The 25247-nt window shown below is 42.3% G+C and overlaps 1 protein-coding gene across 7 annotated transcripts in view; it reads right to left on the bottom strand.

Annotated features, from left to right (window-relative positions):
- Positions 1-25247, bottom strand: part of LOC109889634 (kinesin-like protein KIF21A) — a 57173-nt gene that overhangs the window by 20901 nt on the left and 11025 nt on the right. For 4 of the 7 annotated variants that reach the window (XM_020481205.2, XM_031823140.1, XM_031823139.1 and 1 more), the window contains exons 2-20: positions 23997-24219; positions 22567-22749; positions 15577-15726; positions 11398-11529; positions 10817-10990; positions 7448-7563; positions 7018-7213; positions 6705-6894; positions 6553-6616; positions 6194-6391; positions 5454-5541; positions 4200-4305; positions 3919-4107; positions 3319-3518; positions 2936-3043; positions 2576-2644; positions 795-943; positions 469-613; positions 50-244 (exon numbers count right to left, since the gene is read on the bottom strand). In XM_020481205.2, coding sequence (XP_020336794.1) covers positions 50-244; positions 469-613; positions 795-943; positions 2576-2644; positions 2936-3043; positions 3319-3518; positions 3919-4107; positions 4200-4305; positions 5454-5541; positions 6194-6391; positions 6553-6616; positions 6705-6894; positions 7018-7213; positions 7448-7563; positions 10817-10990; positions 11398-11529; positions 15577-15726; positions 22567-22749; positions 23997-24219 — 2875 coding nt within the window. The remainder of the gene's footprint in view (positions 1-49; positions 245-468; positions 614-794; positions 944-2575; positions 2645-2935; positions 3044-3318; positions 3519-3918; positions 4108-4199; positions 4306-5453; positions 5542-6193; positions 6392-6552; positions 6617-6704; positions 6895-7017; positions 7214-7447; positions 7564-10816; positions 10991-11397; positions 11530-15576; positions 15727-22566; positions 22750-23996; positions 24220-25247) is intronic. The other 3 variants (XM_031823138.1, XM_031823142.1, XM_031823143.1) reach the window with 1 other exon arrangement.

The following is a 25247-nucleotide window of genomic DNA, read 5'->3' as shown; positions in this document are numbered from 1 at the left end:
CTGATTTAAAATAAATGTAAGGCTAATGCCAGCTTTCTGTCTGTCTGACCTTGGCCTCCTCCATCTGCATAATGTTGGCCTGGCAGTCTGCGATGCTGTCGTTGATGTAATCGATGTTGGCCATCAAGGTGTCCACTTCCTCGTTGAGGGGAAACACCACCTTCTCTTCCTCAGACCCCTCCCCCGCCAGCCTGTCCCTCTTTCTGGTCACCTTCTCCCTCCTCTTGGTCAGCTCCTCACGTTGCTGTGGAAGGGAGGAAGGATGGAGGGGGGAGTGGAGGAGGAGGTATGGGGGTAGAGAGAGAGGAGGCAGGGAAATGGTGGAAGAGGACAGAGCGGGGGAATAAGGAGGAGTTTGCCAAACGTTTACAATGTTAATTGCTAATAATGCTAAAGTAGAGTAATATATTAGGTCGGTAAACTATATTCACCAAATGAAAATATGTGTGAATGGCATTTAATGCTTACCTTGAGCAGGCGGTTCATATCAGCCTCCATGTTGGATATGGTCATCCTCTGCATGATGACATCAGAGATACGGCGCTCCAGAGACTGCCACTTCACTTTGGCCACTCTTTTGGAATATATGCCTGTTGACCGTCTGTAGTAGGACCTGTCACACACACGTGCACACACACACACACACAAACACAAACGCAGGTCTCAAGCTATGTGTTTTTTAACTGCAAACGCCATACTGATTGCTCGACAATATATTATATGGTGTACCATGCATTGTAATGTAGCAACACACATCAAAACGGTATTATGGTGACCCGTTGTCCAGTCCCTACCTGGTTCCGTTAGGTGCGGTGGATCCAGAGGATTGCAGGCGTCCTGAGGGGGGTCGGTGGGAGGAGTCCTGGAGGGCCTCTGGTAAACTCACCTTCCTGCTGCTTACCTTACCAGACATAGGTCTGGCCTGCCTCCTCAGTGCAGTTACCTGGTAGATAAGATAGATAGATAAGACAGACAGACAGACAGACAGACAGACACGTAAGTCACCAGAGCCACCACCTGATGCTGAAGTTGATCTCAATAGAATAGTACAAGTCTGGCTTGATATCTGATTCACTAAACTGTTTGTTGTTATCAGTGCCCTTGAGAAGTCTTGAACTCTAATTAATACAAAGATGCCATTGGTAGCCGCCTCTCTCTGTACCTCTGCTCTCAGACTCTGGCCAATGGATCCTACAACTTCCTAATTCCAGGTACCAAAGGTCAAATAGAATTTTGGGAAAAAAGCTTTTCGTTTTCTGGTCCTAAAACTTTAAAATTCCTTGAACTTAGATCCAACTAGATGAGAGTTAGTGATTCGTTGCAAGGATGTGTGTAACTGCTTCTAGTCTTGGGTAATTGTAAAGTATACAGCACTTCGGTATACTACATTATTTTTTCCCTTTTGAAAATATCATTGCCCCCTTTAGTAAATATCATTGTGTGACTCGGATCAATAAATAAAAAATTAAAAATCAGTTTGGGCCTCAACAAGTTAAAATAGTAGAATACACAAGGTGCCATTTCGAAATGTGGTTGTGCATCAGCAGTTTTCCTTGTTATGTCTGTCACGAGGTAGGTTTCCATCTAATTTGTGACAGATTTTCACGTGAATATTAAAAAATATGCATTAAATATGCACATTGTTTCCTTCAAACTGACTTTTTGCATATAAAAGGCTGTGCAGGATTACATAATGCACATAAATGACGTTTTCCTCTAAATTGCATGTACCGAATTAAAAAACAAATCTCATTTTCACTGATGGTTTTGTCAAAAAAAACTGTTGCGTTATATAACAAATTTGCCCACTCTGGTCTTGGCACCTTCTCTTTAACCAAAAGCTTGCAGCTACAGACTACCTACATTAACAGATTATTATGGATAAAAGAGTGATATTATTTGTATTCGTCAAAGGGCAGCCAAGCATCGATCATCAATGTCACTAGAATAAGACCCTCGATATTTATTGGAAAGGAACATCAAGATCGTCACTGTGCACTTTCACCACCCTGCGAAGTTAATCATCATTTATTTAATCTGTAGCCTAATAAACTGCATGCTTTCCCGAGTCGTAACTGGAAGGCCACACAACATATCATTTGTGTGACACAAAATTTACCTCGATATGATTGTTATTATATCAATATTTGCGCATAAAGGCACTTCCATCGCCATTTCTGCATTTATAAAATTGTACCGGCGTTTCATGTTTCCATCAGCCAAGTCGTGACTTTTTTCATGCGTCAGGTAATTTATTCGCATGAAATGGTTGGCTGGAAACCTGCTTACTGATAGTCAATTGGCACATCTCTTTTAGATTGGTAAGTTAGTCTAGCAGCCAGCTATCTAAATTTAGTAATCATGGTCGAATTACCGGCTGGGGGGGGCCCATTGATTTTGTTAGTCAGTCTCACTCAGATATATTAAAAACTGCAAACATTTCTCATATGCACATGTGAGTACAGACCCGCGAGCAACTGCGGCCCCTCATGATGACTTCAGATTTTTTTGTGTGGCCCCCACCCCCATCTCTGCTCTATGTGGAGGCCCCAAGATGGCTGTTCATGTTGCTCACCTCCTCAGTCTTCCTGCGCAGTATGAGCTCCTGTTGTCTCTTCTGGGCCTCCAGTAGCTTCAGCTGGTGCTGTGGAAAACCCATTAACATTGCCTTCAGTAATGCCAGTAGCATTAAGTTGCAAACAAATTTGCTTAACTGGTCCAATAACACATCTGGTTCAAGACAGCCCAAACCAGACTAGAAATAAGTATAACTACTTCAGGCTGATTTGATACCGAACCGTACTCACTGGATAAAGAGCTATAAGAAAACAGTTTGGGTCGGCATGATGAAAAGCGGGGCGGGGCTACATGAGGTGGACAGTGTGAGGAGGAAGTACAGTTGTGGTACTGAGGAACCAGACTTATGGTGGTTCACCTCCTGTTTGCGCTGGTCCTTCCTGAGGCTGGCGATCTCTCTGCTCCTCCTGGAATCTGTCCTTCTGTTCTTCTCCTGCTGCTCCTTCATCTGCTTCATCAGACGAACCTGACGGCCAACCAGGTCACATTTGGATCAATATCAGTAACCCAGCCGTTGATGTTCAACGTCCGTATGTAGAAAAGAATATGAAATATGATGTTGGCTGAGTGGTGACTCAAAAAATAAAAAAATAGAATTACGCGGTTGGAATATTGTATCGATAAATATCTTTACGATGGCAATGTCACGATTAGCTGACAGCGGGTGTGGTCAGTCATGGTCATGGTTGTGGTCAGTCATGGTCATGGTTGTGGTCAGGTACAAGTACGTCTTCTTTCTACCTTTGTCTTCTTCATCTCCGTGACGTCCAGTTGGAGCTTCTTGAGCTGTGTCTCGTACTTTGATTGGTTCTTGAGGAGGCGTGTGTGTTCCTTCTGGGCTGACTGTAGCTTCTGTAGCTCCTTATTCATGAGACTTAGCTTCTTCTCATACCCCTGCTTGATCTTCTTAGCCTTATCGTCGTTGCACGTCTCCACCGAGCCTGAAGGGGGCGTCAAAAACAAGACAGAAAAACAGAGAAAATAAGCTGAAAAATCATAGGTTGCCATCCCTCCTAGAGAATTACTGGGTATGCAGGCTTTTGCTTCAGCCCTGCCACACCTGATTCTACTATTCTGTTGCTCATAAGGACCTTGATTAGCTGAATCGGTGCGTTAGAGTCGGATTGGAAATGTTGACCACCCCTGCCTTAATTGAACAGAGGGAAACCCCACACTTTTTTATAGGGGGTGGCTGTTCAATAGCCCAATGTTCTAAAGAACCAGAGCAAAATAAAAACTCCAAACTATTCACACTTCTCTGGTAGACTACAGACCAGCAACGGCTGTATGCATATCCAATAGCTATGTAATCCCAGTGTCCAGGTCATACATGAGACTTACCCATGTTCTGCAGCACCTTGTCCCTCTCCAGCTGTGTGTCTCTGATCTTGCTCTGCAGCATCATCAGTTTCTGTTCGTACTGCTGCTTGAGCGTGTGCAGACGCCTCTGGCTGTTCTCCAGCTCGTCGATCAGCTTCTGCTTGATGGCAATTTCACATGTAATGTTGGCCAGGTCCGCCTGGAAGTTCTCTGGTGGGGAAAGTAACATTGATTCATATGGGTTCAAATCATAGATATACATGTCCACTATATTTCCTATTTCTACAATCAGGCCATTTTACCTTTCTCATCTGATTCCGAGTCTGAATCATCCGAGCTCTCCTCCACATCCATCTCCTCCTCTTCCTCGTCGTCCTCTTCCTCGTGGTCACTCCCCTCCTGCCCCTCCTGAGAGCACAAACAAAATTAGAATAGAACACAGAATTATCCGGTGTCAGAAAAACAGGGTGGGAAAAACACACGTTTCTTGTAATTATTGCTGGGACAATAAACCGTCATTAAAAATTACCGTCATTACATTCCTCTTACCGAAACATTTTGCGTATGTCGGTCATTTTGCTTCTCAATGTTCCTGTAGATTGTTCTAAAACCATTATGCGGTCAACAGTAATAGCCTTTGCATTATGTTGTTTCCTGCTATGAAAGTATCTGCCCGTCTACGTTTTGCTGTTGGCTGACTGTAGTGAGCCATGTGGGGTTTCCCTCTGTTGAATTAAGGCAGGGGTGGTCAACATTTCCAATCCGACTCTAACGCACCGATTCAGCTAATCAAGGTCCTTATGAGCAGCAGACTAGTAGAATCAGGTGTGGCAGGGCTGAAGCAAAAGCCTGCATACCCAGTAATTCTCGAGGAGGGATGGCAACCTATGATTTTTCAGCTTATTTTCTGTTTTTCTGTCTTGTTTTTGACGCCCCCTTCAGGCTCGGTGGAGACGTGCAATGACGATAAGGCTAAGAAGATCAAGCAGGGGTTTGAGAAGAAGCTAAATCTCATGAATAAGGAGCTACAGAAGCTACAGTCAGTGAGCGAGCCACTCCCTCTCCCCACTGTGCGCACTGAGGAGGGAGAGATGCATTCTGAGAAGCACAAGCATTATGACTGTTGTTTAAACTGCAATTGCAGTTTTTATCATTGTATTTAATGCTAGAGCAAAATAGTTACGTTTATCACAATATTACTTTTTGTCCATATCAACCAGCTATAGCACCTCCCCAATAAATAAGTTATCGCTGGGGCCTCCCGAGTGCGCAACGGTCTAGGGCACTGCATCGCCGTGCTTGAGGTGTCACTACGGACCCGGGTTCGATCCCGGGCTGTATCACAACCGGCCGTGATCGGGAGTCCCATAGTGCGGCCGCACGATTTGACCTTCGCCTCCCGAGCATTTTGGGGAGTTGCAGTAATGAGACAAGATTGAAATTGGTGAGAAAAAGGGGGTAACAAAAATATTGCTGATTTATCGTTATTGCAACAAAAAACAAAAAAATCCATATCGCCCAGCTCTATCATTTGACTAAGAGGTTGTCAATCATACCGTCTCAGGCTCCTCATTGGACCGCTCAGTCAGCTCTTTTTCTGTCACATTGTCTTGGTCGTTGTCAGGGACTTCCTCCTTGACAACACTAGTAGGGAACAAGAGAGGGGCAACGTGAGACAACATTGAGCTAATGTTCAATATTATTTTTTTCTATATCTTCAAAAATAAAGTGTGTTAATAAAGCTCATGATAAGGCCATTGATGGTGGATGAAAACAGAACCAATAACTTTGTTCCCATCATATCAGTCTGTCGGTGTGAGCAAATTGAAAGAAACTAGTGAACACAGGAAGAACTGAAGGAACTGAACTCAGGTTTCCCTTCTGGTCTGGCAACTGCCTGTCAAACAAAACAAAATGGTTGTTTAGAAGAAGTGAGGGATGGAAATGGAAGGGAGGTTAAGGGAGGGGGACCTGTGAACAAACCTGCCATTTTCCTCCTCTACTAACTCCTCCTCCCTCTCTCTCTCTCTCTTCCAGCAGCTGCTGGAGCCTTCAGTGAGAGGTCAAGGTCAAAGGTCACAGGTGAGAGGACAGGGGAGAGAGATGTGACAAGGAAGGAAGGAAGGAAACCAGGGAGTACAGAGAAGAGGAAGGAAAATAAGTCATAGGGAAAAATATAGAGATCACAAACTGCTACTCACCATGGCCCCACATTGTCATACAATAATAAAAAAATACATTTTTTAACAAGAAAACAAAGAATTTGGTCCTACAATTAACTATGATCACTCCTTACCTCTTCTTCTTCTTCCTCTCCTTCTTCTTGAGTTTTTCCAGGTCTTTCTTTGCCATCTCGATGATGTCGGAGGCCTCCTTCTCAGGGGCCAGGAGGGCAGAGGAGAAGGTTCCGGGGTAAAAGGACTGACGTGAAGAGGCACGGGACAGGTTCTTACGAAGGTTCTCATTCACAGACTCACTCTCCAGGAGTTTGGCTCTACGGGGAATAACAGTGAAATGTAATTAAAACGTCAGTTTCTGACATATTCCTAAAGCTCAATATTGTCTATATGCTATGATAGGTCATGTTCAGTAGGGAGAAAACACTTTGGTTTACCTCTAGGTCCTTAAGTACTGTATGCAGACAGAAAAGTATACCTGAGATCCTCAATCTCTTTGATGTAGCTCTGGATCATGTTCCCAATCTCTTCACTCCCCTCACCTGAGAATAAACAGGAAACCCTTAGCAAACACACATCTAAACTTTATTTTAATTATTACAATGAACAGGGTGATAAGCACACCCTCACCTGCCCTGGCCAGGACCTGGTTGGCCTGGTCACTGAGGTACTGTGTGAGTCTGGCCCTCTGTGCGTCAATGGTCTCCTGCATGGCCTTGACCCTGATCCTCAGGTTGCTGTTCTCTGTCTGCAGCATGCTGTTCTCATGGAACATGTCATTGATGCTCTCCATACCATCCTCACCCACCATACGCTTACCCTGCCAGAGGGGAATGGGTTCAAACAGAATTATAAGTCATGAAGGGCAATTTATTTACGTCATGCCTCCGTTTCATATGGTTCGTTTTTTTTAATTGTCTCGCTCTCTCTGCCTCTCTCTTACCGTCCTGTACTCCATGAGTTCCATCTGTAGCCTGGCGATTTCTGTCCTGAGAGCAGAGATCTGCTGGGAGGCCTTGTCCTGGTTCACCATCACCTTGTTCTTAATGTTCCTGGCTCGGTTGGCATACTTCAGTGCATTCAGGGTCTCCATAAAGTCCCGGTCAGACGGGCTGATGCACGCTATCATCATCGTTTGGCTGAGAGAGGGGAAGAATATGGGAGGAGAAAAATGTAGATTTACAAAAGAAACACAGAGAGAAGCAATCTGTAGTTCAGATGGATATGGTTGCTTGTAGCAATTGTGTTGCAGACATCTAATAATTACTATATCAGCTAACAAAAAGCATTTAGTTTGATATGCACACCAACCAACTGGGACACCAACCCTGACACAAAGAGAGGGAGAAAGGCTTGACCAATTGCACACAGACCTATTTCCACCCAAGGAGTCCTGTAGAAGCCGGGTGAGTTTGGAGTCTCTGTAAGGCACATGTGTGGATCGCTTGCTTCGGTCTCCCAAAGCACTGATTACATTTCCAAGAGCAAGCTGTAGTTTGGAAGAGATGACCAAGAAATACCACACAACAAAACAGATATTGAAGGTTATTTCCAGAAACATTCTGGTTCAAGGACTCAATTTATGTCCATACTGGGCTGATATGAGTTAGAAGTAGCCACCCTTTGCACACTCTTGGCATTCTCTCAACCAGCTTCACCTGGAATGCTTTTCCAACCGTCTTGAAGGAGTTCCCACATATGCCGAGTACTTCTTGGCTGCTTTTCCTTCACTCTGCGGTCCAACTTATCCCAAACCATCTCAATTGGGTTGTTGTCGGGTGATTGTGGAGGCTAGGTCATCTGATGCAGCACTCCATCACTCTCCTTCTTGGTCAAATATCCCCTACACAGCCTGGAGGTGTGTTGGGTCATTGTACTATTGAAAAACAAATGATAGTCCCACAAAGCCCAAACCAGAAGGGATGGCGTATCGCTGCAGAATGCTGTGGTAAACATGCTGGTTAAGTATGCCTTGAATTCTAAATAAATCACAGAGAGTGTCACCAGCAAAACACCCCCACAACATCACACCTCCTCCTCCATGCTTCACGGTGCGAAACACACATGCAGAGATCATCTGTTCACCTACTCTGTGTCTCACAAAGACAAAGCGGTTGGAACCAAAAATCTCAAAATTTGGACTCATCAGACCAAAGGACAGATTTCCACCTGTCTAATGTCAATTGCTCGTGTTTCTTGTAACAAGCAAGTCTCCTCTTCTTATTGGTGTCCTTTAGTAGTGGTTTCTTTGCAATTTGACCATGAAGGCCTGATTAACGCAGTCTCCTGATGTTGAGATGTGTCTATTACTTGATCTTTGTGAAGCAATAATTTGGGATTCAATCTGAAGTGCAGTTAACTCAAATGAACTTATCCTTTGCAGCAGAGGTAACTCCTGGTCTTCCTTTCCTGTAGAGGCCCTCACGAGAGCCAGTTACATCACAGCGCTTGATGGTTTTTGCAACTGCACTTGAAGAAACATTTAAAGGTCTTGTAATTTTACGCATTGACTGACCTTCATGTCTTTTGCTTTTGTCGTTTCTCTTTGCTTATTTGAGCTGTTCTTGCCATAATATGGACTTGGTCTTTTACCAAATAGGGCTATCTTCTGTATACCACCCCTACCCTGTCACAACACAACTGATCGGCTCAAACGCATTAAGAAGGAAAGAAATTCCACAAATGAACTTTTAACAAGGCACACCTGTAATTTAAATGTATTCCAGGTGACTACCTCATGAAGCTGGTTGAGAGAATGCCAAGAGTGCGCAAAGCTGTCATCAAAGGCAAAGGGTGGCTACTTTTAAGACTTTTTTGGTTACTACATGATTCCATATGTGTTATTTCATAGTTTTGATGTCTTCACTAGTATTCTACAATGTAGAAAATAGTTTTTCTACATAGAATGAGTAGGTGTGTTCAAACTTTTGACTGGTACTGTAAATATTCAGACCCTTTGCTGAGACTTGAAATTGAGCTCAGCTGCATCCTGTTTCCAATTATCATCCTTGAAATGTTTCTACAACTTGATTGCAGTCCACCTGTGGTAAATTCATTTGATTGGACATGATTTGGAAATGTTTGCCTTTCCAAACGCCTGTCTATATTAGGTCTCAAGGTTGACAGTGCACGTCAGAGCAAAAACCAAGCCATGATAACAAATACATTTTCCATAGAGCTCAGAGACAGGATTGTGTCGAGGCACAGATCTGTGAAAGGGTACCAAAACATGTCTGCAGCATTGAAGGTCCCCAAGAGCACAGTGGCCTCCATCATTCTTAAATGGAAGAAGTTTTGAACCAACAAGACTCTTCCTAGAGCTGGCCACCCGGGCCAAACTGAGCAATCGGGGGAGAAGGGCCTTGGTCAGGGAGGTGAACAAGAGCCCGATGGTCATTCTGACAGAGCTCCAGAATTCCTCTGTGGAGATGGGAGAACCTTCCAGAAGGACAACCATCTCTGCAGCACTCCACCAATCAAGCCTTTATGGTAGAGTGTCCAGACGGAAGCCATTCCTCAGTAAAATGTATATGACACGCTTGGGGTTTGACAAACGGCACCTTAAGACTCTCAAACCCATTGGAAACAAGATCCTCTGGTCTGATGAAACCAAGATTGAACTCTTTGGCCTGAATGCCAAGCATCACGTCTGGAGGAAACCTGGCACCATCCCTACGGTGAAGCATGGTGGTGGCAGCATCATGCTGTGGGTATGTTTTTCAGCAGCAGGGACTGGGAGACTAGTCAGGATCGAGGGAAATATGAACGATGCAAAGTATAGAGAGATACTTGATGAAAACCTGCTCCAGAGCGCTCAGGACCTCAGACTGGGGTGAAGGTTCACCTTCCAACAGGACAATGACCCTAAGCACACAGCCGAGACAACGCAGGAGTGGCTTCAGGACAAGTATCTGAATGTCCATGAGTGGCCCAGCCAGAGCCTGGACTTGAACCCGATCTAACATCTCTGGAGAGACCTGAAATAAGTTGTGCAGCAATGCTCCCCATCCAACCTGACAGAGCTTGAGAGGATCTGCAGAGAAGAATGGGAGAACCTCCCCAAATACAGCTGTGCCAAGCTTGTAGTGTCATACCCTCGAAGACTCAAGGCTGTAATCGCTGCCAAAGGTTCTTCAACAAAGCACTGAGTAAAGGGTCTGGATAATTATGAAATGTCATATTTCAGGTTTTTATTTTTAATAAATTAGCAAAAATGTATTATATATAGATTGATTCTTTTTTCAAAAACTTTTTATAATAAGCTGTAACGAAACAAAATGTGGGAAAAGTCAAGGGATCTGAATACTTTCTGAATGCACTGTATCTCTAGCTTAAAAGGATAGATTTTGATGTGGATTTTTACATTATGCTAATTAGGGGGCAGACATCAACTTTAGGGGGTTAAAGGACAAAGATGGTATATTCCTATATTGCACACATTTTTACCAGAGCCGTTTTGAAAAGATTCTTATTGCGAGGGCTCTCCAACCTTGTTCCTGGAGAGGTACCATCCTCTAGGTTTTCGCCAAACCCTAATCTAGCGTACCCGATTCTAATAATTAGCTGGTTGATAAGCTGAATCAGGTTAGTTACAAGTGGGGTTGGAGTGAAAACCTACAGGAGCGTAGTTCTCCAGGAACAGGGTTGGATAGACCTGCTAGTGTATTAGGGAATAGGCTGGGTCAAAATGTGTATACTACTATAGGGAATACGGTTCATTTGGGACACAACCAGTGTCTCACCAGTCCACAGTTGATGGAGATTCCCTCCTTAGCTCGGTCTCCGGTCGCCCCTGTTCTCTTCAGTCTCTCTGACCCGGCTAGGTCCACAAAGTGAAACTTGGCCGTCAGTGTCTCATACTCTTCCATCTCTGAGTTGCCGTTAGCAACCTTGTTGTCCGTCTCGTTGTTGTCCTGCTGTGAGTTGGAAAAAAATCCAGATCGATGCCTTTGTGTCAGTACCGTTATTCAAAAGCACTGTCCCTGTCATTAATGTAGCATAACATAGAATGTCAGTAGCCTACCATAAACAGTAGCCTACCATAATGTCAGTACTGTAATAAGAGTCATTTCTATATACAGTATGTAATTTACGTAACCTAGCACAATATAACATGATAGCATAGGAGTGGCTATATATCATTTCTGTAACATCAAGGTTAGGAGTCATTTCAGTCACTGTCATAACATATAACATGCTCATAACAAGTGACAGGAGTCACATCACAGTAACAAAAAGGGTAGATACGGAATTAGATAGGAGTTGGCAAGAGAGCACAAAAGGACTGGCACTTAGGCTAGGAATAAGCTGCTCTTGTACGTACATTGTCGGATGCACAGACTCTGACTTGGCACAGGTGAATGGTGAAGATGGCATGAGAACGGGAGCTCTGGACATTCATCTGGGTGCTGGCCGTGGTACGACATAGAGCACCCAGCTTCAGACACTGCATCATCTGAGAGAGGAGAAAGAAATTGGACATCACTGTGTTATCACTGTGCAAATGATCATTTTACAGTTTATTTCATGTTTTTACTTTCCTATATTACATATACATACAGACATACACATTTCTCCTGGACCCATGGACCACATATCCCAACACATACAACATAGTGTATAGCATACGCGCTCAAGCACACACGCATGTACGTACATTATTGATGCAAGGGTTGACTCATAACCCGCAGGCCCTGCGGACGGGTTTAGGGTCATTAAACATTGTGTGGCTGAAGGGAGGGAGGGTGGGTGGCGGGCGGGTTGAATAAAGAAAAAACGTACCTTAAAAAATCCATAAATGTATTATTATTGTGCAATTTATAGAGTCTACATTTGGGGTTTTATTTCACTATTTTCTGCTATCTGGCACCATATTAGTGTATAAACCTAAGCTTTAGGGCTTAAGTGTTCACACGCCAAATTGCCTACACAGCCAATCGCCAAAGAATGCTTTTGGTAACGGGAAGAATGAGTTAACAACATTCTCCGGAGGCAAAAAGGACATTGTCGAAGTTTAATTCAATAAGACAAAAGCTATAAATGAAAGGTTGAAAATAAAGAGAAGGGATGGCCAGAAAAGTAATGTTTGGAAAAGATTTGTGGTAAAAGCGGACAATAGCAGTGCCGGCTATGTTATGTGTGACGACAAAGGTGCTATACAAGGTGCTATACAAATTCGACAGTCACAAGACGGGACTTCAAATATGCCTATGGCATGTCAAGGGAACTGTAGCCTACTGTTTAGATGTGTTAAATGGAAACTGAAATCTGTATGACTAACCAGAATAACCTACAGTTTTTTTGGCTAACTAAAAAAGTCCTCTGATAATATTAGTCCCACGCATATTGACATCCCTGTGTTTTGAGAGAAGCGTGACAGGTGTTGCTCGAAGTTTGATTAGATAAATTAAACAAAGTGCTGAGCATAGGCTATATAGAGTGCATTCGGAAAGTACTCAGACCCCTTGACCTTTGCTACATTTTGTTACGTTACACCATTATTCTAAAATTGTTTAAATTGCTTTTTTTCCCCCCTCGTCAATCTACACACAATACCCCATAATGACAAAGCAAAAACCTTTTTTTTTTTACATTTTTGTACATATATTAAAAATAAAAATGGAAATATCACATTTACATAAGTATTCAGACCCTTTACTTAGTACTTAGTTGACGCACCTTTGGCACTGATTACAGCCTCGAGTCTTCTTGGGTATGACGCTACAAGCTTGGCACACCGGTATTTGGGGAGGTTCTCCCATTCTTCTCTGCAGATCTTCTCAAGCTCTGTCAGGTTGGATGGGGAGTGTCGCTGCACAGCTATTGTCAGGTCTCTCCACAGATGTTACATTGGGTTCAAGTCCAGGCTCTCGCTGGGCCACTCATGGAGACTTGTCGTGAAGCCACTCCTGCATTGTCTTGGCTGTGTGCTTAGGGTCGGTGTCCTGTTGGAAGGGGAACCTTTGCCCCCAGTCTAAGGTCCTGAGTGCTCTAAGCTTTTCATCAAGGATCTCTCTGTACTTTGCTCCGTTCATCTTTCTCCTTGATCATGACTAGTCTCCAAATCCCTGCCGCTGAAAAACATACCCACACCATGATGATGCCACCAACATGCTTCACCCTAGGGATGGTGTTAGGTTTCCTCCAGACATGATGCTTGGCATTCAGGCCAAAGAGATCGATCTTGATTTCATCAGACCAGAGAATCTTGTTTCTCATGGTCTGAGAGTCCTTTAGGTGCCTTTTGTCAAACTCCAAGCGGGCCGTCATGTGCCTTTGACTGAGGAGAGGCTTCCGTCTGGCCACTCTACCATAAAGGCCTGATTGGTAGAGTGCTGCAGAGATGGTTGTCCTTCTGGAAGGTTCTCCCATCTCCACAGAGGAACTCTGGAGCTCTGTCAGAGTGACCATCGTGTTCTTGGTCACCTCCCTGACCAAGGCCCTTCTCCCCCGATTGCTCAGTTTGGCCGGGCGGCCAGCTCTAGGAAGAATCTTTGATGTCCCAACCTTCCTCCATTCAAGAACGATGGAGTCCACTGTGTTCTTCGGGACCTTCAATGCTGCAGAAAGTTATGGTACACTTCCCCAGATCTGTGCCTCGACAAAATCCTGTCTCAGAGCTCTACGGACAATTCCTTCAACCTCACGGCTTGGTTTTTGCTCTAACGTGTACTGTGGGACCTTGTATAGACAGGTGTATGCCTTTCCAAATCATGTCCAATCAATTTACCACAGGTGGACTCCAATCAAGTTGTAGAAACATCTCAAGGATGATCAATGGAAACAGGATGCACCTGAGTTCAATTCGAGTCTCATAGCAAAGGGTCTGAATACTTATGGAAATAAGGTATATATTTTTTTATGTTTCGAAATTTGCTAACATTTCTAAAAACCTGTTTTTGTTTTGTCATTATGGGGTAATGTGTGTAGATTGATGAGGAAAAAAATCTATTTTATATTTTAAAATCTATATTTATTTTCAAATCTATTTTATATTTTAAAATCTATATTTATTTTGAAATCTATTTTATATTAAGGCTGTTATATTAAGGCTGTAACGTAACACAATGTGGAAAAATGGAAGGGGTCTGAATAGTTTCCCAATGCACTGTATGAAGGGCCTATATTGTATATATCAACTTTCACAGTAAATGCTTTTGTTAATACGTTTTGCACAAATTAATTGAACATTGCCAAATCATCATTAAGAAATATTGTGCCTATTTAACGTAGCACACAGTACAACTGAGCTATTTAACTTTCTCATTCACAGCCTTAAAACACATATCAAGTGCAAGTTCGCTGTTTAGCTCACATCTGAAGGCTGGGGGGGAATTTAGGACATATTCCACTGTGGATCGCTAAAATATCCTAATGATTATGACACTGTCTCAATTCAAATATTATGGCGACACTATACCAAAGATGGCTTGGTACGGTTTAGAAACCTGTGAGCCAAGCTAGAGTTATCATTGGAACATGTTATTGCCTGGACTTACATATCTTCATACCTAGAAAAAAAACTCCAGGTTTCTGTCACAACTGTCAATCAACGTTTTATATATTTATATATATAAATTACAGGGGGCAGTTTGGAAAAAACGGATCCCGTCCGAATTGTCCTCTGGAATAACCGACATTCTGGGGTAATAAATACACAACCAACTAGTCCTGAGCGAATAGGGCTATGACTTAATAATAACTCCTGCCGATTTAAGCATTTCTTGCAGTACAATAATACACTAAGTGTAGGCAATATTTGGACTCGGGAACAGGAGTGGAGAAATCTGATTTCTTTCTGCATCTTGAGAGAATGCAATGCTCAGTTAGTATGATCGATAGAGGTCCTGTCTTCATCATAAAAGCATCATAAAAGCTGGTAGTATTTCAACCAGATAAAATATGCATCGATGCCGAACTGAAATCTTATCAGAAACGCACGTTGGGTCGTTTTCACAGCTTTCTTTTTCCTTACAACCGGTCAAAGTGATGTCATTTGGACATTTTGCAGAGAACATCTTTCCTGTTTTTTTGTTTTGTTGCTTTATTGTATTTTCTCTCCAGTCGCTAAACATCTTTGTTCCGAGAAAGATGACAGAGAGAAAATGTTCCTGATGTCAACTAGATTGAAGCAGTCATTCTATCGCTCTATTACATTATTCTGTTGAGCAAGGGTTTATTTAGTCTTCTAGGGCAACATATAATGAGAAGCTACATGCATTTAATTATAGACAAGTAGACTAACAAATAGCCTCCCAAAATGTCGGAAATTATAAGCAGAAACATATCTAAAATCATGCAAAACAAAATCCAGCAACACCGTGTCAAAAAATCATTCTGGAGTCTTTGACTGTAGCCTATAGCACATTTTCTATATTTGCGGGTAAGGGCCTTCGACTTTCACCTTATCACATATAGTCAGGCGGTTGCGGCGGGGTTATTCGCAGTTGCATGCGGGTGTGGGTAAACAAACAGCTGACCTGCGCATCTCTAACGTACATACCTCTGCCTCAGAGGCTACAGTCCGTGTGGTCACCCCCACTGTGTAGATTCCTCCATTAGCGTCCTCGTGGATCTTTATGTGGGATTTCTGCGTCCGAGCCTCCAGGTCCCTCGTAGAGTCAAACAGATCCAGCACCTCCTCATTGTAAAGCTAAACAAGGACACACCCAGAAACACAAAATATTAAAGTCTTATTTGTTACCGTGGTAAATTGAGCACTGTGAAATTCCATGAAAATATCAAAGGTTCTGATAGTTTGTATCCTATTCCAGTTCTGATATCACACTGATGCAAGACCATATCTGATTATGTCAGACTGAAAGAGAGAGAGAGTAGGACTGTCTGACTCAGTCTGAACAATGTTAAACAGCAGAGGACTCTCAAGAGTCTAAACTGTGAGACAGATAAGGTATTTTGATATGGAGTCTAACACACACACCTACAACAGAGATGTTTCTATAGAATGGTGGCAAAACCCGTTACACTCCCATTCTCTATGGTGTGACCTCTACGAAAGGCTTTTCTACCAAAGTGTGCTGGTGCCCAAGGTCCAGAGCAGTATATCTAAATGCAAGGCTCTGCCAAGGTCCTAGTTTGATGAACGGGGGTGAATAACAGGTAAATAACTTACAGTGCATTCAGAAAGTATTCAGACTCCTTCACTTTTCTCCACATATTGTTACGTTTCAGCCCTATTCTAAAATGGATTAAATCAACATTTTCCTCATCAATCTACAGAAAATGATTGGACACGATTTGGAAAGGCACATATATATAAGTTCCCACAGTTGACAGTGCACGTCAGAGCAAAAACCAAGCCATGAGGTCGAAGCAATTGTCCGTAGAACTCAGAGACAGAATTGTGTTGAGGCACAGATCTGGGGAAGAGCACCAAAACTGCAGCATTGAAGGTCCTCAAGAACACGGTGGCCTCCATCATTCTTAAATGGAAGAGGTTAGGAACCACCAAGACTATTTCTAGAGCTGGCCGCACAGCCAAACTGAGCAATCAGGGGAGAAGGGCATTGGTCTGTGAGGTGACGAAGGGCTTTGGTCAGTGAGGTGACGAAGAACCCGAAGGACTCTCAGACCACGAGAAACAAGATTCTCTGGTCTGATGAAACCAAGATTGAACTCTGTGGCCTGAATGCCAAGCGTTATGTCTGGAGGAAACCTGGCACCATCCCTACTGTGAAGCATGATGGTGGCAGCATCATGCTGTGGGTATGTTTTTCAGCGGCAGGGTCTGGGATACTAGTCAGGATCAAGGGAAAGATGAACGGAGCAAAGTACAGACAGATCCTTGATGAAAACCTGCTCCAGAGCACTCAGGACCTCAGACTGGGGAGAAGATTCACCTTCCAACAGGACAATGACCCTAAGCACACAGCCAAGACAATGCAGGAGTGGCTTCGGGACAAGTCTCTGAATGTCCATGAGTGGTCCAGCGAGAGCCTGGATTTGAACCTGATCTAACATCTCTGGAGAGACCTGAAAATAGCTGTGCAGCGACGCTCCCAATCCAACCTGACAGAGCTTGAGAAGATCTGCAGAGAAGAATGGGAGAACTCGAGGCTGTAATCGGTGCCAAAGGTGTGTCAACAAAGTACTAAGTAAAGGGTCTGTATACGTTTGTAAATGTGATATATTAAAAATTAAAAACGGAAATATGTGCAAAAATGTCAAAAACATTTTTTTTTAGCTTTGTCATTATTGGGTATTGTGTGTAGATTGATGAGAGGGAAAAAACAAGTTAATCGATTTCAGGAGAAGGCTGTAACGTAATAAAATCTGGAAAAAGTCAAGGGGTCTGAATACTTTCGAAATGCACTCTATTTATTATGGTTGTTTTGTTGGAAGTCCTGTTGCATGTTGAGTTACATGCTGTTTACATGTTATTGGTAGACTACTCAAATGAAGTGTTACCCATGTATTTAATCATTCACATCTCTGGTTCTTAAGAAGAGGCCAAATCCGGGCTCTGGCTGGGGGTAAATCTAAGACGCAAACAAAACCTCTCCCATCTGTTTTCCCTTGGATTAATGTAGAGTATACGTTTTAAAGACGCTAATTCCTAATACTGTAATGTCAAAATATGTAGACATTTTAAATCGCTGGCAAGATTAAAGTCTTAAAGAATCAAAGTCTTAAAGGACAATTTTGCTTTTGTTTACAACCAAATCTCTATTTTTGTTATAGAAGGGTCCAGACACTTTTTTGTGATTTCACTTGGTTTTGCAAAAACATGAACAAATGTTCCAAAAACACCCAAATACATATTTTTAGAAATGTGACCTGCATCAGTATAGTGATGCAGGTCTTTAGATGTTGTAAACAAAATTGTGTCAATCCAAACTTTATCCACGTTATATTCCATTTGGTTGCGACTCAAGCGATTTACCTCTACGTATGACAGCAGACTACATGGACAATGGAATAGCTGGATAGGGGAAACAGCTTGAGTCGCACAAAATGGAATATAATGTGTATACATTTCAGAATGTCACAATTTCTAAATCACCTGCATCACTATACTGAGAGCTTTTCCATTTCTAAAAGAACGTATTTGGGTGCCCCCGTACTGCACAACGAGGATAAGGAAGTGAATCGCGGGCTGGGGTAAGTAAAAAAAAAAAAAAAAGGTCTGTAGCCTTCTATAACATGCCATTTACATAAAAAATTGAGATTTGTTTGTGCTGAAATTACACCTGTTTTAGTATGTTTTAGTAGAATGGACATTCCTATTCACTGTTCTGAGGCGGCTGGACTAGCAACCATATTGGATGTGTTTTTTTCATTGCTTCCATTATTGGGTAGCCATGTCCTTTCTACTAACTCTTTTTCTATGACAGATACAGTATATTACTCTGTCATAAATGAGTAGACTCATTCTGTCCACATGGCCTCTGTCTGTCAGTATAACAAGCAAACACAACCTTTCAGTCATTTAGTATTAACCCTTGCCACCCGAACCGTGACCCTAACAGCCCTGCTCCCGCCCTCTGACAGCTGTCCACAGTCAACAGTCCAAGTCATTTTTATGTAACGTCAAGAGACCAGAGATCGGAGCTAGTTAAATTGTCAAGTGTCAACACATAGGCTACATAAGCTTGGCATGGGCCTACAGTATAATGGCTAGTCATGTATTATTCCACATAATCCTGTGTTGGAGAGTGGGGGGTATGTCCCTGTCTCTTTCCCAATCTCTTAAGGCCAGGCACCACAGGCAAAAATTTTGATTTTGCAACTATAACTTCCATACTTTCAAAAAATGTATAAATAAATCGGCAATAATGTATATAAATACTTTATTTGTATCATTTTTAGCCCAACTCCATCAACCACACCGACCATAAATGTCGTTCTTGTTAGCATGTTTCATGTAGAATTTCAACTGCTATTTTTAAAACTCTCCATGCTGAATTATCATTCAAAAGCTTGTTTTCTGGAGCATATCATTAGCTAGTCCATAGATGGCTATATCCTTTGTAAACATAGTGCTTTGTGTTAATTTGTAATTTCCTGAAATCCAATTGGTTATTGGCATTTAAAGGCCCTTTCCACCAACCTGATTGGTGAAAATGCCTCATCTCCCACGAAGAATCCATGTAGAGAGACAAAATGAGAAAATCTCGAAGAATATACCTACAGTATGTGAGTAAAAATAGGTGATCTCAGTTAGCCAAAGTGAAAAATGCAGTGAATGAAAGATAAAATTAGCCTTACACGGAACCCAAACCGGCTGCGAGCATGTGCCATCATGCATACATTTATTTTGTCCGCCCACACCAAACGCAATCACGACACGCAGGTTAAAATATCAAAACAAACTCTGAACCAATTATATTAATTTGGGGACAGGTCGAAAAGCATTAAACATTGATGGCAATTTAGCTAGTTAGCTTGCACTTGCTAGATCATTTGTCCTATTTAGCTAGCTTGCTGTTGCTAGCTAATTTGTCCTGGGATATAAACATTGAGTTGTTATTTTACCGGAAATGCACAAGGTCCTCTACTCTGCCAATTAATCCACACATAAAACGGTCAACCAAATCGTTTCTAGTCATTTCTCTTCCTTCCAGGCTTTTTCTTCTCTTGACTTTATATTGCAATTGGCAACTTCCATAAATTAGGTGCATTACCGCCACTGACCTCATTCGTCTTTCAGTCACCCACGTAGGTATAACCAATGAGGAGATGGCACGTGGGTAGAACTGATTTCTCTGCTCGCGGTGTGGTCAGCCTGTCAGATTAGCCTTACCGTCCGATCGAGGCAGTACAGGTAGAGGAGGAAAAGGAGGTAGCGCAGCAGCGCATTGAGACCCAAATTAATTGAGATGAAGATGACAACTTGCAGCGATCAACCAGACAGCAGTCAGCCAACAGTGGCTTTTACTCCACATGTCATAAATAAACCAATTTGTACATGATTTGATTTGCCCTAAGTGTCTAAACGCTGGACTGAAATCACCATAGATCCCACCAACCAGGGATGCTGTAATTCTGTCATGATAGAATGTGCAAACTGTGAAGGTGATCGTGATGAATTTAGGAGTGTTTACACTTCCTCCCGGCTGCAGGAGTGCTCCAGGGGAGATGTGGCATTTGATATAAATGTGAGGATGGCTCTTCTAGCCAACAAATTTGGACTTGGTTATGCAGCTCTTAAAGAGTCCTAGGGATTCCTTCCTTGCGTCTCAACTCATATCAGAGACATGACAGGAGAGTGACATGTAAATAAAAAGGGAGAGTTGCCCATTATTGTCAGGTGACTTGCTCTGTATAAATTAGACTTATTTCCTTGCTCCAGCAAATGTATTCAAAGTGAATAAAACAACTACAACTACAAACAACTACAACAAAAACAACAACTGGTTCACAGATCACTCTGACGCTGGGGCAGACGAACTAGGAGAGGTCGTTAAGGATGACATCTGGCCAAACCCATTGCAGTAATACTTTTTTTTTTAAACAAGCCTTTGCTTTTGGGTATTGTTGATTGATTTTAGTGAACAACTAAAAACAATGTTAAAAAGCACTACATTCCCAACTTCAATAAAACCAAATGCTCATAATGGGGCAAATTGAAACACTGCATTTGATTTGTAAACTACGGGATAGGTGTGTGCGAGCCCTAGAAAATGATGAAAATCCACCCCAGCACAAAGGCCATACAATTTTTAATAGAGGTTGCACAGAAAATGGTACTTGTATATCATAGGATGTCAAATGATAACCTCCTCAAAAGAATGTAGCACGGAGGAACCCAGAATGCAAATGAATGTCTGAACTCAATGCCCCAAACCTGTCTTTGTGGGCAAAAGCCGCATTAACGGAGCAGCCAGTATGGCAGTAGCCACGTTCAATGAGGGAGCAACTGCTATATCAAATGTGATGATCACATTGTGGCTTGACAGCACTCTAGTGACACTGGAAGCAATCAGAGAGGAGGATGTGAGAGCTGATGCTGCTTCAATGGAGTGTGCCAAGCGTAGGCGCAGGTGCTATGACACAGTCAACAAAGTCAAGCAGTACCAGCAACAACTCAGAGGGCCTTACATATAGGGCAGGCATAGCTGATTCATATTCTGATATATGAATAAGAGTTTAATTCATGTGACAAATGGTCATATTTATGGAAAGGACATTTTAATAATATTAGCCTATCTTTATCGGAGATTTAGCAGCCATTCATTTTTCTCAGTTTTCAAAGGATGTATATTCACATTATTTTACACACAGGTTCTTAGGTCTTATCGTCAGATTTTTACAGAGGCTTTTTTATATATCTTGTGTCGTTTTGATTTTAAATGGCATTTTATTGTGTAAATATATGCAAAATATGCATCAGCCATACATGTGAAGTGTTTCTTAAATAATTCCATGAAATGACAATATTTTGATAAACTGATCAGTAAAGGTGTGACCATTGAGTGTCTAATAATAATAAAACAAAAACATTCTGCCTATTCTCGTAATATGCAAATGAGCGCATATTTAAGGAGGGTTTGCATCATTTGCACATTTACATTTAAAAAAAACTCAAACCTGTAATACAATAATATATTGTATTTATGTATACTTTCAACTGGTAAAGTTTCAGTCTGATGAGAGTAAAGAAAAAAAACTATTAGCCTGTGGTGCCTGGCCTTAAATGTCACCCTATAACATATTTCCATGTGTATATTTCCACATACAGTTGAAGTCGGAAGTTTATATACACTTAGGTTGGAGTCATTAAAACACATTTTTCAACAACTCCACAAATCTCTTGTTAACAAACTATAGTTTTGGCAAGTCGGTTAGGACATCTACTTTGTGCATGACACAAGACATTTTTCCAACAATTGCAAATAGATGGCATCATGAGGAGGAAAATTATGTGGATATATTGAAGCAACAGCTCAAGATATCAGTCAGGAAGTTAAAGCTTGGTCGCAAATGGGTCTTCCAAATGGACAATGACCCAAAGCATACTTCCAAAGTCAAGGTATTGGAGTGGCCATCACAAAGCTCTGACCTCAATCCTATAGAACATTTCTGGGAAGAACTGAAAAAGCGTGTGCGAGCAAGGAGGCCTACAAACCTGACTCAATTACACCAGCTCTGTCAGGAGGAATAGGCCAAAATTCACCCAACTTATTGTGGGAAGCTTGTGGAAGGCTACCCGAAACATTTGACCCAAGTTAAACAATTTAAAGGCAATGCTACCAAATACTAATTGAGTGTATGTAAACTTTAACCCACTGGGAATGTGATGAAAGAAATAAAAGTTGAAATAAATAATTCTCTCTATTATTATGCTGACATTCCACATTCTTAAAATAAAGTGCTGGTCCAAACTGACCTAAGACAGGGAATTCTTACTAGGATTAAATATCAGGAATTGTGAAAAACTGAGTTTAAATGCATTTGGCTAAGGTGTATGTAAACTTCCGACTTCAACTGTATATTCCCTGCCCACGTCTCTGTCTCCTTTTTGATTCCTTACCTCCAGGAACTGTGCGTTGATCTTGAACTCAGGCATGGGACGTCCCTGCTCTTTAGCAGCCTGCTGGCGCTGCTCGATGCCCCTGAAGAGGTGGGTGACTGCCCGGGGAATAATGCCCAGCTCCTCCTCCCCGATGTTCACATCAAACCCTGTACCCATGGTGTACGTCTTACCTGACCCCGTCTATAGGAGGAGGAAGATGATAAGACAGCGGTGGCGAGGAAAGATGAAGAGACAGGTGAGAGGGAGATAGGATAAAGCGGGGAGGATGAAGAGGGGGAAAAAGATAAGGATTGGGAAAGGATGGGGTGGGGATGAGTATGGAGAGAGAGAGAAAACAAGTTGAATTTATTTCACATAGTGAATTTATTGAAGTTTCATTTACATCTGTTGTGTTTGTATTCAAGTGAAAAGAACCCTCTGATTACTGGGTCAGACTGTGGGGAAAGTGTTGAAGCTGGATTAGTCCATCCCAGTACAGACTAGACAGACACATACTCTACCAAATGTCCTCTACAGTCTGAGTAAATACACAGGGACAAACTGAACAGAGCTGGGCTTGGTCAAACCGGGCTACCTAGAGCCTGGGTCAACTACTGTAGCTACTGTACATACAGTATGGATGACATACAAATAGGTTACCATCAATGCAGGAATGGAAGGGGGAAGATGAGCTTATATAAACAAAAAATGTATGGATATCTTAGATGTGTGTGTGGCTACTTAACCGCATCACTTAAGACCCCACACCATTTAAATCCCCCTCCCATCAAACAGACTTAGTTCTAGACAGCCCCTACTATTGGAGAAAAAGGCTCAGTTGCCAAGGCAACCGGGGTGAAGGGGAGAGAAGCCCAAATGTCAATGCAATTTCCATTGCTACAGAGTCAGACTGCCAGGAAAAGGAAAGAGGCAGCTTGAGAAGAGTATGAATTGGTTAATTGGTAGGAAACAAGAGGGAGAGGGATGGAGGGGTTGCTTTGGTGGTGTTACTATACATAGATTCGTGCTTTATGATGGTTTGCAATGACAGAAGCACCGCCAGTACTCTCAGAAACCTTTTGTAAAAACTATACAAGCATTCCAAGAGCTAATAAGTATTGGAGGGGGTCCGTGAGTGTAAGGCAGGATTATGATATCAGTTCAGTTCAGTTCAGTCTTTGACTAGTGATCCAACATAAGCTTTTGCATTACACAAATAACCCCAATAACTAATAACTATAACCCCAATAACTGCAAACTAGGGGAATATGGGACAACTGCTATAGCCTACTGCTATAGCCCAGAGTTGTTCCTGGCCACATGACCTGGCCTATGGAAATATCAACAGGTTACACGAAAATATCCCCCAAAGGACCAAACGGCCATGCAGTCAGAACAATCAACCAAGATCAGTTGAGACATCTTTGAGGGCCATCGTGTAGACTTACCTGGCCATAGGCAAAGATGGTGGCGTTGTATCCTTCGAAGCAGCCCTCGATCAGTTTCTCAGTGCAGTCAGCATAGATGCTGTCCTGACAGGAGTCCATGTCAAACACATAGTCGTATGTAAACGCCTTGTCTTTACCCAGCATCACCTGGGGCTCCCCAGCGGTCACAAACGTACAGATGTGACATCCCTCAATCTTCTCCCGTGCCAGTTGAGGACGGATCCTGGTGGAGATAGGGAGGGGGAAAGAGAGAGAGAGAGAGAGAAATGTCACTGTCAACAAAAGCTAAACATACTGTAATTGGCTTAACCTATGTAAATATGTTGTTTTTAGTCTGCACATTTGTTTGTGTGTTAAGTGTTCAATATGTACAGTAACATTCCTCACTGTTGATCTAAGTTGTTGTACTATTAAATGGACTCTTCAAACAAGGAGTTAACAAAGGCATTAACTTCCCTTACAAGCCTATAAAAAGGCCAGTCTAGCAGCTAGAGGTCGACCGATTAATCGGCATGGCCGATTAATTAGGGCCGATTTCAAGTTTTCATAACAATCGGTAATCAGCATTTTTGGACGCCGATTACGGCCAACTACATTGCACTCCACGAGGAGACTGCATGGCTCCACCTGTTACGCGAGTGCAGCAAGGAGTCAAGGTGAGTTGCTAGCTAGCATTAAACTTATCTTATAAAAAATAATCAATCTTAACATAATCACTAGTTAACTACACATGGTTGATGATATTACTAGTTTAACTAGCTTGTCCTGCGTTGCAAATAATCAATGCGGTGCCTGTTAATTTATCATCGAATCACAGCCTACTTCGCCAAACAGGTGATGATTTAACAAGCACATTCGCGAAAAAAGCACTGTCGTTGCACCAATGTACCTAACCATAAACATCAATGCCTTTCTTAAAATCAATACACAAGTATATATTTTTAAACCTGTATATTTAGTTAAAATAAATTCATGCTAGTCGGCGATATTAACTAGGGAAATTGTGTCACTTTTCTTGCTTTCTGTGCAAGCAGAGTCAGGGTATTGTCACACCCTGATCATAGTTTGCTTTGTATGTTTCTATATTTTGTTTGGTCAGGGTGTGATCTGAGTGGGCATTCTATGTTGGATGTCTTGTTTGTCTGTTTCTGTGTTTAGGCCTGATATGGCTCTCAATCAGAGGCAGGTGTTAGTCATTGTCCCTGATTGGGAGCCCTATTTAGGTAGCCTGTTTTGTGTTGGGTTTTGTGG

Source organism: Oncorhynchus kisutch, linkage group LG4 (assembly GCF_002021735.2).
Source record: "Oncorhynchus kisutch isolate 150728-3 linkage group LG4, Okis_V2, whole genome shotgun sequence".
NCBI classification, from domain to species: domain Eukaryota; kingdom Metazoa; phylum Chordata; class Actinopteri; order Salmoniformes; family Salmonidae; genus Oncorhynchus; species Oncorhynchus kisutch.
Note: the sequence above shows the minus strand (reverse complement) of the source record. Positions and strands in the feature narration are given on the sequence as shown.